This window comes from Canis lupus, chromosome 36, assembly GCF_048164855.1.
Source record: "Canis lupus baileyi chromosome 36, mCanLup2.hap1, whole genome shotgun sequence".
NCBI lineage: Eukaryota > Metazoa > Chordata > Mammalia > Carnivora > Canidae > Canis > Canis lupus.
The window spans coordinates 5,154,076-5,166,433 of NC_132873.1; the positions used below are offsets into that span (position 1 = coordinate 5,154,076).

At 47.3% G+C, this 12,358-nt stretch overlaps 1 protein-coding gene across 2 annotated transcripts; it reads right to left on the reverse strand.

Moving 5' to 3' along the window:
• Window positions 1-8: 8 nt before the first annotated feature.
• On the reverse strand, window positions 9-2,865 carry ZFAND2B (zinc finger AN1-type containing 2B). Of its 2 annotated transcripts, none has more exons than XM_072813138.1 (9): window positions 2,633-2,865; window positions 2,271-2,365; window positions 1,931-2,062; window positions 1,649-1,800; window positions 1,293-1,388; window positions 1,157-1,217; window positions 1,001-1,068; window positions 612-684; window positions 9-407 (listed from the first exon to the last, which is right to left on the reverse strand). In XM_072813138.1, the coding sequence occupies exons 1-9, from the start codon at window positions 2,685-2,687 to the stop codon at window positions 363-365; spliced, it is 777 nt and encodes a 258-aa protein (XP_072669239.1). In that variant the 5' UTR covers window positions 2,688-2,865; the 3' UTR covers window positions 9-362. The 2 variants fall into 2 exon arrangements, with proteins under 2 accessions (XP_072669239.1, XP_072669238.1); XM_072813137.1 differs by having other exon boundaries at window positions 9-303; window positions 2,633-2,850.
• Window positions 2,866-12,358: the final 9,493 nt, after the last annotated feature.

A 12,358-nucleotide genomic window follows, 5' to 3' on the forward strand; every position in this document is an offset into this window, starting at 1 on the left:
CGGAGGTCTTGTTGACTGCCAAGATCCTTTATTCCTTCCAGGACCCCCTTGCCCCTAGAGATGGGGGCAGCCCCAGCGTAAAGGGGGATGACACGATGCAGGGGGCTGCCCTGCGTGGGGCCTGGCCAGCACTCTCCCAGGGCCCAACCACCAACGGTTGTAACTGCTCTCTCCTATGCAGCTGGAGAGGCCAGCAGGGCCATCTGTAGGCTCCGCTCCACAAGCTGCTGCTCCTGCTGCTCCCTGGAGGTGGCCTGCTCGTCTTCACTCCTGGCTGCTCCCAGCCTCCTCTCCCAGTGTACCCTAGAGGTGTGGGGGCCACAGTCCTCCTCAGTTGAGCCTCCCTCCCCAAGCCCAGGGCCCTAGCACAGGCTGCAGTTGGACGGCTTCAAGCTGCGGCTTTGGGCCTGGAGCAAGGAAAGGGGAAGGAAGGGAAGACAGGGCACGATGTCAAGGAAATGAGAGCCGGTCCTCACTTCAGAGCTCTGCGTGGGCTGGAGTCACGACGAAAACGAGAAGATGACCACCATTCCAAAACTCTCTACCACGTGAAGAAAGCCCCCGGGGTTCCTCCTCCCAGGGCAGGACTTCAGCTCCCCCAGCCCTCATACCTGCTGCTGCCGGTACTCTGCCTCACTGGCTGACAGCGCCTGTGCTAATGCTAAGTCCTCTTCCTCCTGAGAACTGAGAGGGAAGAGCAAGTTGGAGGACAACAATATCTAAAACATGAGCCTCTGATCTGTTAGGCATCCTCCTGGTGCTGAGCATGTGAGTATTCTCTGAGTCTTCACACAGCCCGATGGGGTAGGTAGTAGCACAGTCCCATTTTACAGAAAACCCTCAAGGGTTAAAGAACTTGTCAAAGGTCATAGAGTTAATCAGTTTACTTTTGAGCCCGGGTTCCTAATTATTATCCTACACGGGGTTGGAGTGGTCCCACGGCCCTCCTTCCAAACTTAACCACTGCCCACATCCCACCATCTTTCACTCGGGTAGGTACCTTGGGACCTGGGGTTTGGTTTCTGCCAGTGACAGTTCCAGGGCTCGTTGCAGAGCCTCGTCCTCACTCTGCGAGAAATAGAAAGACCACCAGTCGCCTTGCACTTTATTCTCCACGTGGGTTTGCTTCTGTCTGCCCAGCCTCCGCCCAACTCACCAAGCCATTCTGCAGGGCAATCACTGGAGGGGCTGTCCGGGATGGAGACTGGGTGGTTGCTCTATGGCAGACATTCAAGAGACTCAGGTCAGAGACACGAAGGGAAAAGAGGGAGAGAAGAAACAGGCAGGCCTACCTGCTGGGAGAGGTAGACGAAGGCAACGTTCGACTTGGGCTGGGGACGGTGCTCGTAGAAGAAGCTAGACCTTGTGCTCTGGAGATGGCAGCAAGTCTGTAGGGAAGAGACACTCTTGGCATGCCTCCAACAACAGCCAGCTTGCATGCTCCTCCCAGGCCTTACCCAGGAAGTCAGGAGGGAAGTTCCTCCAAACAGTCTGGAAAAATAGGCACTTGAATAGGAAGCTAAAAGACTCCTCTGGCCAAAGGCAACAGGTTTGAAGCTCCCCAACTGGTAATGATAGATAGATGCTGAGTCAGTTCCAAAAGGATGGGGTGATCCGAAAGGCAAGTACTGGACTTGGTTGCAATTACCCTGCCCGGCTGGTTGGGTGACTCTGCCCAGAACAATCATGGTCCAGTGGGTGCCGGTGCTTGATGCAGAAGTTCCGGCCGCAGCGCTCACAGGTCAGTTTCATCATTTCTCGCTGCCGGCAGCCAGCGCGTTCACACTTATTGGTGAAGATCTGAGGCGGAGAGGGAAGGTTTCTCTCTGCTGAGACCTGGGCCCGCATCTCCACACCATCATAACAGCTGTTGGGGCTTGCAAGCGTCCGTGGCCCAGGCCGGGTCATGGCTAACCCCTCCAGTGCTTACCTTACGTTTTTGCTGGGCTGGATCTGAGCGGCAGTCTCGGTCAATGTGCTCCCCGACAGCGCGGTCGGGGGGCTCCCCTCTGGCCACAGGCACAGGCACATTACAGAGCGGGCATACAGGTACCTGGATGTCCTAGGGTTAAGGAGCAGGGGTCAGGCTGTGGCCCGCTCCCAGCCCTGAAATCCTTCCAGGCTTCCTCCCTGAAAGAACCCGGATGTGCCCCCTACAAACGCACCAGGAAACCGTGCTCCCAGCACCGAGCCTCAGAAACACAAAGGAGAGGAAATGGGAGGCCGAGGGAGTCCAGAGTGGCCGCAGGCACCTCCACCCGCCCCCTCACCTTTTGGTACGCGGATCCACAGTGATGCTGGGCGTAGGCCACATGGTCTGCGCAGAAGATGCCGGAGCAGGCGTCGCACTTGAGCGGCAGAAAATCTGCAGGGAGCGGGTCGGGTTGCAGGTCCAGCGGGACCTCGACGTCGTGCCCCCTCAGAGGAAGGGAAAACGCCGCCCGGTTTGCAACAAACTGCACCGGGTCCGAGGCCCCGCGCGCCTTAGCCACGCCCCCGCGGCCACCGCCCCCAGCGCCTCCCCCCGCCTCCCCCCGCGTTCCCGGCCCCCGAGCCCCCGCCGCCCCGCCGCCCCCAGCCCCCGGCCCCCGGCCCCCGGCCCCGCCCCGGCCCCGCGCGCTCCGCCCCTCACCCAGGCGCTGACAGCTCGGCTCGGAACAGTGCGCCCCGAGGTCCGGAAACTCCATCGCCGGGCCGGGCCGGGCGGGGCCTGCTGGCGGAAGCAGCGGTGCCGAGCGCGTCCGGGGCTCCCGCTCCGGGCCGGGACCACGACCCCGCGCTCGCAGGGGGCTCCGGCCCCGCCCCCTCCCCCGCCCAGCCGGGGTTACGGGAGCCTCAGCCCTTCCCGGCCAGCGACTCCCACTCCTCCCCCCGCCGGCGCGCGCGGGCGTGCTGACGTCATCGCGCAGGGCGAGGGGCGGGGCCTCCCTGCTGGGCGGGCGGGGCGGGCGCGCGACGGCGCGGGGCTGCGGGGTCCAGGGCGCGGGCGCCGGCGGGCACCTTGCGGTGTCTGACGCACAGCGGGCCCTCGGCCCCTTCGCTCGGCGCCGCGGCTGCGTATTTCCTGCCAGTCTTTCTCGGGTTTAGCTCCGCGGCCCTTTCTGTAAAACCTCCCTGGGCCTCCCCGCCCCGAAGTAGGGGCACGTGCTGTGGCGCCCCCGCCCCACCCCCCCGGCCCCTCCGGCCCCCCCCCCGCCCCGCCCGGCCCCTCCAGCCCCCGCTCACCCTCCCGCGATCCGCGCGCAGATAAATGTGCTGGGAAACCGGGGACCACCTCCGCCTTGTGCTGGGTCCCCAGCACCCGGCGCAGCGCCTACAGTTGTGTGGTTTTGTGCGTGGGGGTTCGATACGACTTCAGAAGGTTTCAGTCGTAAAGTTACTTTGACCTAAGAATGAAGTAAGTTGTGTCGGGATGTCATCATCTGTTCCCACAGGTGAGAACTCAGTAGCGCAGCTGCTGAGGGGCCCCTGGGGCTTGTTAATAAACATGTGAAGCAGCTGGATGATACATGCAGCCGGGACTTGCAGGGCAGTATAGATGTGTATGTGGCTCAGGTGCCCCGAGTCTGGGCGGACAAGTATTCTTCGCTCAAAACCTGGAAGGGTGAATGGCTGTTGTCTAGGTGAAGGCCAAGGGAGACAGGACAGAGGGGAGGGAGATGGTATTCCAGGTAGAAGAATCAGCAGGACAAACACTTGTAGATAGGAGAGGGAACGAGGCCCTTTAGATGAGCTTTTAAAAAGCTCTGGGCATCTGGATCTTGGGGTATAAAAAGCAGTCTGCAGGAAGTGAAGCTGGAGAGCTAGCAGGGGCCAAATTAGCTCAGATGGTGGAGGGCACAGCAGTATTGAGAATTTCAACATAAATATAACAAGAGACTAGAGATAGCTTTAAGCAGGGGAGTGAGATGATCAGGTTTGTATTCTGGGAAGGTCACTCTGGCTTCAGAGTGGAGAACAGATCAGGGAAGCATGAAATTGGAAGAAGGGAGACCAGGTAGGAGGCTGTTGCTGTAATCCAGGCAAGAAATAATGGTGGCCTGAACCAGAGTAGGGGCAATGTTTAGAACTAGTGAGAGTTCAGTAGAGAGTTTAGGTATGAGACAGACATTTTAAAATCAGTAACTTTCCAAGATATGACTGAAAGAATAAAATGGGTGGAGGGAGTGCTATTCTATTCCCAGAGCAATTATAAAGTACTCAGAAAAAAAATTTTTTTTTAAAGGAAAATTCTAACCGTACCTGCGGGAAACACTTTGACTTACCTCTATGCAAAAGTTCAGCCAAACAGTGGGCTAGTGTATGGAGCACCTTTGGCCATTCCTTCGGGAAAATTCTGACAGTTTCTTCCCTCGCCCCACCCTCACACCCTGGGGTGGCTCGGGACAGCCGTGTTTCTGCCCTTGCAAAGATGATTGGTCTGGGAGTGATCATCTGACACATACTGAGTAGCTAGCTAGGTTTGTGTTCCCCCAAAAGCATAGCCTGAGAGACAAGGATTTGGGCGCAGGTAGTTCATGTGGGAGGTAATCCTAGCCAAAGTAAGAGAGAGAGAGAGAGAGGCAAGGAAGGAAGGAAAACCAATAATGTTATTGAGCCGATTACCACTGTTGTAATAAGAGCTCAATTCCATTGGGAACCATAGGAAAAACCATATAGAATGCCCCACAGAATTATCTTCTAAAAGTCAGAAGGCTGGGCTGACTCCTGGCATAAGTTGGCGTTGCTGCTGGGGGTGATAACTCTCCCACACCCACTTTCTTTGCACAGCCAGTCTGCGCATGTGTGCAAGCTGACTGAGAGTGATGGAGGTTTTGTCTTGAGGCAGAAATGGCTAGGCTAGGCTTTGAGGTGGGAGCCATTAGGGCTTACAGGAACTGTCCACAGCGTGGCACAGAGCCCCAGGCTCTGCTATACTTGGCTATACTAGGCCAATTAGTTTCTCTTCCAAGAATTTGGAATCGAGGCCAGGAGAACCAGTGTTCATAAAACCATGGGGCCTGTAACATATTACCTATGGGATGGCCATCTGCCATACTTCCATACTGTCATTCTGTCTGGGGGAAAGGAGAAGAGGTTATTGTCTGCAATACTCTATTTTCTGCAGTGGGACACAGCGTCATAAAAAGAGGTTGATCTTGTAGCTCACATATATGGGCTTAAGTCATATCATCAGCTAATTATTTTGCCTCCTCTCGAAGTCTACACCTCAACAAAACTATAGCTAACTGCCATTACTCACTGACTTCACTTTGTCTGTTTTTTATTTTTTATTTATTCGTGAGAGGCACAGAGAGAGAGAAAGGCAGAGACACAGGCAGAGGGAGATGCAGGCTCCCCACGAGGAGCCCGATGTAGGACTTGATCCCAGCACCCTGGGATCACGTCCTGAGCCAAAAGCAGACACTCAACCACTGAGCCACCCAGGTGTCTCACTTCGTCTGTTTTAAGATAGTTATAAGTCATCCCACTAGATTCAGGGTATTTCTCAAGGCTTTGTTAGAATCTCTGATCACAACCCAACGGCAGGTTGATGACATTGTGGAGGCTCCTGATACAGTGTATACATTAGGGCCCTCTGCCATGGGGGTTTAGCTTTTGACCTAGGCTTTTTAGAAAGAAGAGTTGTTGCCATTTGTGAATTCCAGAACTCCATACCTGTAAAATCTAGCACTAATTCTGTTAGACTTAAACTTACGAAATGGCTAATATTTGTGTTTTTTTAAAGATTTTATTTATTCATGAGAGAGAGAGAGCGAGAGAGGCAGAGACACAGGCAGAGGGAGAAGCAGGCTCCATGCAGGGAGCCCGATGTGGGACTCAATACTGGGTCTCCAGGATCACGCCCTGGGTTGAAGGCGGCGCTAAACCACTGAGCCACCCGGGGATCCCTGAAATGGCTAATATTTGACTTTTTTTTTTTTTTTTTTTTTTTACTTAAAAATTTTTCTAATGGGGTGTCTGGCTGGCTCAGTTGATAGAGCATGAGACTCTTGATTTTGGGGTCATGAATTCAAGCCCCATGTTGGGTGTAGAGATTACTTTTAAAAAATGAAATATTGAAAAAAAATGAAATATTGAAAAAAATTATATGATTTAATCTAAGCTGCATACATCATGGGCAAGAACTATTTTTCTCTGACCTTCTATCTAATCCTCAGCCTGCTGGGTTTTTGAGCCCAGACATGAAGGCAAACAGTTACTGTCTGGGAGTATGGTTTAAGTCCACACACCTTAAAAACAGATGTGCCACATCTCTATGTACCTCTGCCCTTCAAACTTCCATTTTCTACTAATCATATATAAGAAAAGGATATTAGATAGGATACAAGCTATGCCACCATAACTGGGACTCAAAACCAGTGGCATAAAGAAGAAAGAAGTTTACTTTCTTGTTTGTGTAATAATCCAGGGCTGGTAGGAAAGCATGTGTCAAGGACCTGGACACTTGGTATTGTGTGGCTTCATCAACCTAAACTGTTGCCTTTGTCCCTGCGGTCCCAAATGGGTAGGAGACCAGACAGCAGAATGAGGGAAAGGAAAAGGAGGTCACCCCCAGTGATTTAAGGGTATGACCCTGAATTTGCATGCATCACTTCTGTGTGCTTTGGATGGACCAGCACTTAGTCACATGATCATACCTAGCTCCATCATGTTCATTCCCTAGCTGGGGAAATGGAGTTCTTAGCTGGATGGCCATGTGCCCAGATCAGATTTCAATTATTATGTCAGTAAAGGAACATAGATATTTGGGAGAAAACTTGTGTTACAAGGGGAAATAAAGGATACATTTTATGATATGTGGGCCATCTTAAGCTTGAGGTGATGAAGCAAGGGGGTTGGTCACTTAACATCACATAGCAGCCAAGACTGTAGAAGGCTTCTTAGCTCATGTGATCTGAGGATGAGAAGGACAGGATTGAGCACCACTTGACCAGTCTCCTGTTGGTTGTCTACCCAATAATTTTTTCTCCAGCTCCCTCCTTGAGGACAAAACGTGATTTTAATCACTCTTCTCGAAACAGTTGTGTTTTATAGGGATCTCTTTTCAGCCCCCCGGATGAGTCTCAAATGGCCTAAGTCAGTGTTTTTCTTTTTTTTTTTTTTTTTTTTTTTTTTTTTAGTCAGTGTTTTTCAAACCTTTTAACCACTACCCACATTTTATACCCATTTTCTAACTATATTTTATAACCTGACACACACTTAGGCCAAAACTGATACGTGACCTTGTTATGTTTGATACATTCTGATGTTCCATTCTATTTCATTTTTTATTTATTTATTTTTTAAAGATTTTATTTATTTATTCATGAAATACAGAGAGAGAGAGAGAGAGAGAGAGTGAGAGAGAGAGAGAGAGAGAGGCAGAGACACAGGCAGAGGGAGAAGCAGGCCCCATGCAGGGAGCCCGATGTGGGACTCTATCCCGGGACTCCAGGATCACACCCTGGGCTGAAGGCAGGCGCTAAACCGCTGAGCCACCCAGGATCCCTATTTCATTTTTTAAAAATCTGGTTGCCCATTCACTATATTGATTTCCATCTCACCATCCCATTAATGGTTTCAACCTTGGTTTTGGGGGCAGGAGGGGAACAGCCCAGCTGGTCTAAGCCAATTAAGCTGCCATCATTTCCCTTGGTTAAAACATATAGCACAATTTGTATCTAAATGATAAATTTATCCTTAACTATTTTTTAAAAAGATTTTATTTATTTATTCATGAGAGACACACACAGGGAGAGGCAGAGACAGAGGCAGAGGGAGAAGCAGGCTCCATGCAGGGAGCCTGATGTGGGACTCCATCCCGGGACCCCAGGATCATGCCGTGGGCCAAAGGCAGATGCTCAACCACTGAGCCACCCAGGCATCCCAGTTTATCCTTAACTTTAAAAAAGACAAAATTATGATAATTCTCTTTAAAAAATAGAATACTAAAAAAGATAATGCTGGAGTTTTTCTAATAATCCTGCATGACCTTCATCTGGTGCTCTTGGAAACATAACTGTTGTCATATTTGGCTAACAATCCACTAATGGTAAAAGCACAGTTTACAGTTTTGTAGCATTGACCTGTGGAAACTGATAAGTTGTTCCTCACATATAGCCTTGAGGAAACTAACCCGAAAGGCATTATTTTTTTGCCCTGTGGAACGTTAATCAGTTTGTAACCAACCTAGTATTTTGTTCATTTATTGATATGCAGATTTCTTCCTTGAAAACACCAGCTTTTTGTATTCTTTACCAGTTCCCTCGCTCATGATTTAAATAAAGGCTTTATATGCACATACTATCTATTTAGATGAGAATTTATTTCTGTTCTAAACATACGTGTGACATGCTGCACATAGTGACCATGAGTGGAGCCAAGCAGAGAGGATGACATCTACAACATCAACATGTTGAAGATGGCAGAGAAGAGAGATGGAAAAGACCCAGGACCATTGATAAATTAACTACACTGACCACATCTGATCTTTTGTTATAAGAGAGTAAGTGTCCTTATTAGCAAAATCTGCATTTTGTAACCCAAAGCTTCCTTTGTGATGTGCCTATTATGGAAGCTCATATCAATAGAAATGAATATTTGATTCATTCATTTGGAACTTTTTGCTGGTGTATTGTCTACATATGGTGTTGGCTGTGATGGTAACAGTAGAATGATTTCTGAGCTCCCTAAACCAAACTTACAGACCCTTCCCTCACAGCTCTGGTAAGACTCTTGATATACTAACATTACACTCTGTGCATTAATATTCTATTTACTTCTTTTTAATTTTAAATAATTTCCAGGGCTCTATAAGCACTTTTATTTTTTAAAAATATTTATTTATTTATTTATTTATTTATTTATTTATTTATTTATTTATTTATTTTTGATAGACACAGAGAGAGAGAGAGGCAGAGACACAGGCAGAGGGAGAAGCAGGCTCCATGCTGGGAGCCCGATGCAGGACTCGATCCCGGGACCCCAAGATTGCACTCTGGGCCAAAGGCAGGCGCCAAACCGCAGAGCCACCCAGGGATCCCCAGGCGCTTTTATTTTAATATACAGTTGTCAGATTTTAAATCATCTTTAAACTATAATCCTTTGGTTTCAAGATTTTTTTTTTTTCTCTCTGCATTCATCAGTGGCTTTAGAATTGTAGGCTTTCAGTTTTTGGAACCTTGTTTTGAGCAGACTAAACAATGATAAACACTGTCTCTCCCTACTCCTGCTCCACGGTTGCTCAGATAACCCAAGGCTTAGAGAACCCTGAAAATAAAGTCTTCAGAGCTCTCTCTTGGGCATGAGCCAAAATGTTTTAACCGTCACAAGACTTTCTTCAGACACCACAGAGACTGTAAGAGAGAGTGAAGCTCTCTCTTTTTGAGGCAAGACTTCTCCTAACTAAGGGTTAGAGTCTAAGCTATTCATGGGGATCAACAGCCCAGGAACTTCCCAAGGCTTCAAAAGGGCGATGAACAGATCAAAATCACCACTCCTTAGTGCAGAGTTTGGTTGTAGGTTCTTCACTTTCTGAATAAAGGAATAAAGGAGAGAAATCCAATAACATTTCCACCTTGACCAAGCTGTATCAGAAGGGATCAGTTAACAATTGAGCACTGAGTAAAGTCTCTTTTATTGTAGCCCAACAAAGCCTACACAGACCTGATAAGCAGCTTCGTGCTTCAGCTGCGAATAACTGAGCGGCAGCCTCCTTTCTGGAGTAGCAGAAATCAGCTCCTCTACAGCTTGGCAGGTGGGGTCATGGCCGGACACCTCTTATCTCATCAGCAGGTTTAAAGCAGACAAGGTCAAAGTGAGGATGTCAGCAAGGATGTCTCGGGCCCAATTCTACTCAAATATTAGCTTAATGGTATCTGTTCAGTGGTTTTTGTCCTCCTCAATTAACTCTTAGAGAAAGAGGGCATAAGCAAAGGGAAAGGAAAACTGTCGTTAACCAGATCCTGTCCTGCTCTTCCTCAGGTGTTAATTTAATCCCATTTGAAGTAGATATTATGTGTTCCCATTTTGCAGGTAAGAAAACTGAGTTTGAGATAAGTTCTATGCGAAAATGGGATCTGAAGCCAGATTTTTGTATTGCTTAAGTCCCATGTTATTTCATTACACAACATTGCCTCCTTGAAATCTACTCTATAGCCTTCTTAACAACTGAAAAGAGGAGCCTTAAGTGGTGCTTTGTTTGTGGGAAATCCCAAATCTCTTTATGGGTTATCAGTAATCAAACACCCTATCACAGCAAGGTCTTTAAATATCCAAGTGAGATAACCAGGATGGAGAAGCTCTTTGGAACTGGCTTCAGGGGACGCCTGGTTGGCTCAGCGGTTGAGCGTCTGCCTTTGGCTCAGGTCGTGACCAGCCTAAGAGAAAAGATCCACAGATACTGGTATATAATAATATTTTTATTATGTATAATTATATGTAACGTATGGTTATAGGACACATTAGTAATGATTAATACAATACCTTTACAGAGCAGATTTTTCATCTAACACACAAGAGGAAGAAACTATAACAAAGGATATTTGGAAAACGAAGTGCTTAGAAATACAAAATATAATCACAGAAAAAAAATTCAGGAGAATGGTTGCCATCTAAAATTGAGAAGATCTTTTAGAAAGTAGAGCATAAAAGAAATGTAAAGATGGAAAAGCGAAGATAAGAACATCTCTGTTTTAAAGAAGGAGTCAGAGTTGGCCAGGAGGAAAACGTAGGGAACCATGTTCCCGATTGAGAGACACAAATGCAGAGGAGTGACTAATGACAATGAGGCATTACAGATACTTGTGCTGTGGTTGGAATATCAGATCAGAGGAGGGGAAATGGACAGAGACAGAGGCCAAATAGCCAGGTAACTTCTGTATTATTTTGAAATGTGTGCTTATAAACATTTATACACAACTGGTAAAATAGCATTCAAACTCACCTTGATTCCAAGTGTAGTATTTTTTCTGTACAGCCAGGGGCGGTATAATTTAGATCAATAGTTCTCAACAGGGGGCAATTTTGCCATGAGGGAACATCTGTGTAGGTGGAGGGGAATCAAGGAGGGTGCTACTACTGGCAACTAAGGGACAGAGGCCAAGGATCCTGTTATCCATTCTATGATAAACAAGAAAGTCCCTATCACCACCGACAAAGAATTATCTGGCAAAGAAGGTCAATAGTACATTTAGTCAGTAGTTGAGAAACCCTGGTTTAGATGAAATGTAAAATTGAAGCTATTCTGAGTGAGCTCAAATCAGTGTCAATAATTACTCGCTGTTAGGAGTTAACAGATCAGAGCAAAATGACTTCACTGGTATTTCAGTATTTATTTTACATAAAACAATCATTTATTTTACAACAAAATGCTTAACATTTTTTAAATTCTTTTTAAAAAGATTTTATTTATTTATCCATGAGAGACAGAGAGAGAGAGAGGCAGGGACATAGGCAGAGAGAGAAGCAGGCTCTGTACAGGGAGCTAGATGCAGGACTTGATCACAGGGCCCCAGGATCACGTCCTCAGCTGAAGGCAGACCTTCAACCACTAGGCCACCCAGGATCCCTGCTCATCATTTTAAAAAGTAGTTTCTGAATACCACTGAAAGACATATACAGGGCAGCCCGGGTGGCTCAGTGGTTTAGCACCGCCTTCAGCCCGGGGCGTGATCCTGGAGACCCTGAATCAAGTCCCGAGTCAGGCTCCCTGCATGGGGCCTGCTTCTCCCTCTGCCTGTGTGTCCCTCTCTGTGTCTCTCATGAATAAATGAGTAAAATCTTTAAGAAAAAAAAAAAAAAAGACATATGCACATAACTAAATGTAAAAATGTAAGTTTAAGAAGCATGAATATTAAATATACATTATTTTAATATAAATTACTAGGATATAAAATTAATAAAATTTTAAAGTACACACTAAACACTAGTACAAATTAAAATGTGATCATAAATCATTGAAAATAAAATTATTTGCTCTTTTTAAGAATAGTAATCTCCTTACGAAAATATATAAAGGTGTCACTGTTAAGTCTTAAGTGTATTTTTTGTGCAAATTTTCCTAGCTGCTGAAAAAGCCCTTTCTGGTACAATACTTCTAAGAGCATGTGAGGATATGAAGTTATAAATCTAACTTCAAATATAGTTATCTGGCTCTTCGTTATTCAAATAAATTCATCTCTTGATTTTAACTTTTTTTTCAAAGATTTTATTTATTTATTCGAGAAACAGATAGAGAGGCAGAGACACAGGCAGAAGAAGAAGCAGGCTCCCTGCAGGGAGTCCAAGGTGGGACTGGATCCCGCGACCCCAGGGTCAGGTCCCGGGCTGAAAGCGGCTCTAAACCACTAAGCCACCCAGGCCGCCCGATTTTAAC

What these genes read in the sequence shown, in the direction of transcription:
- ZFAND2B (XM_072813138.1), bottom strand. Translation starts at nt 2,687, where the DNA reads ATGGAGTTTCCGGACCTCGGGGCGCACTGTTCCGAGCCGAGCTGTCAG. An exon ending in GTGGATCCGCGTACCAAAAG is followed by an intron (nt 2,063 to 2,270) that starts GTGAGGGGGCGG and finishes CCTTAACCCTAG; the next exon opens with GACATCCAGGTACCTGTATG. An exon ending in TTGCCCTGCAGAATGGCTTG is followed by an intron (nt 1,069 to 1,156) that starts GTGAGTTGGGCG and finishes TATTTCTCGCAG; the next exon opens with AGTGAGGACGAGGCTCTGCA.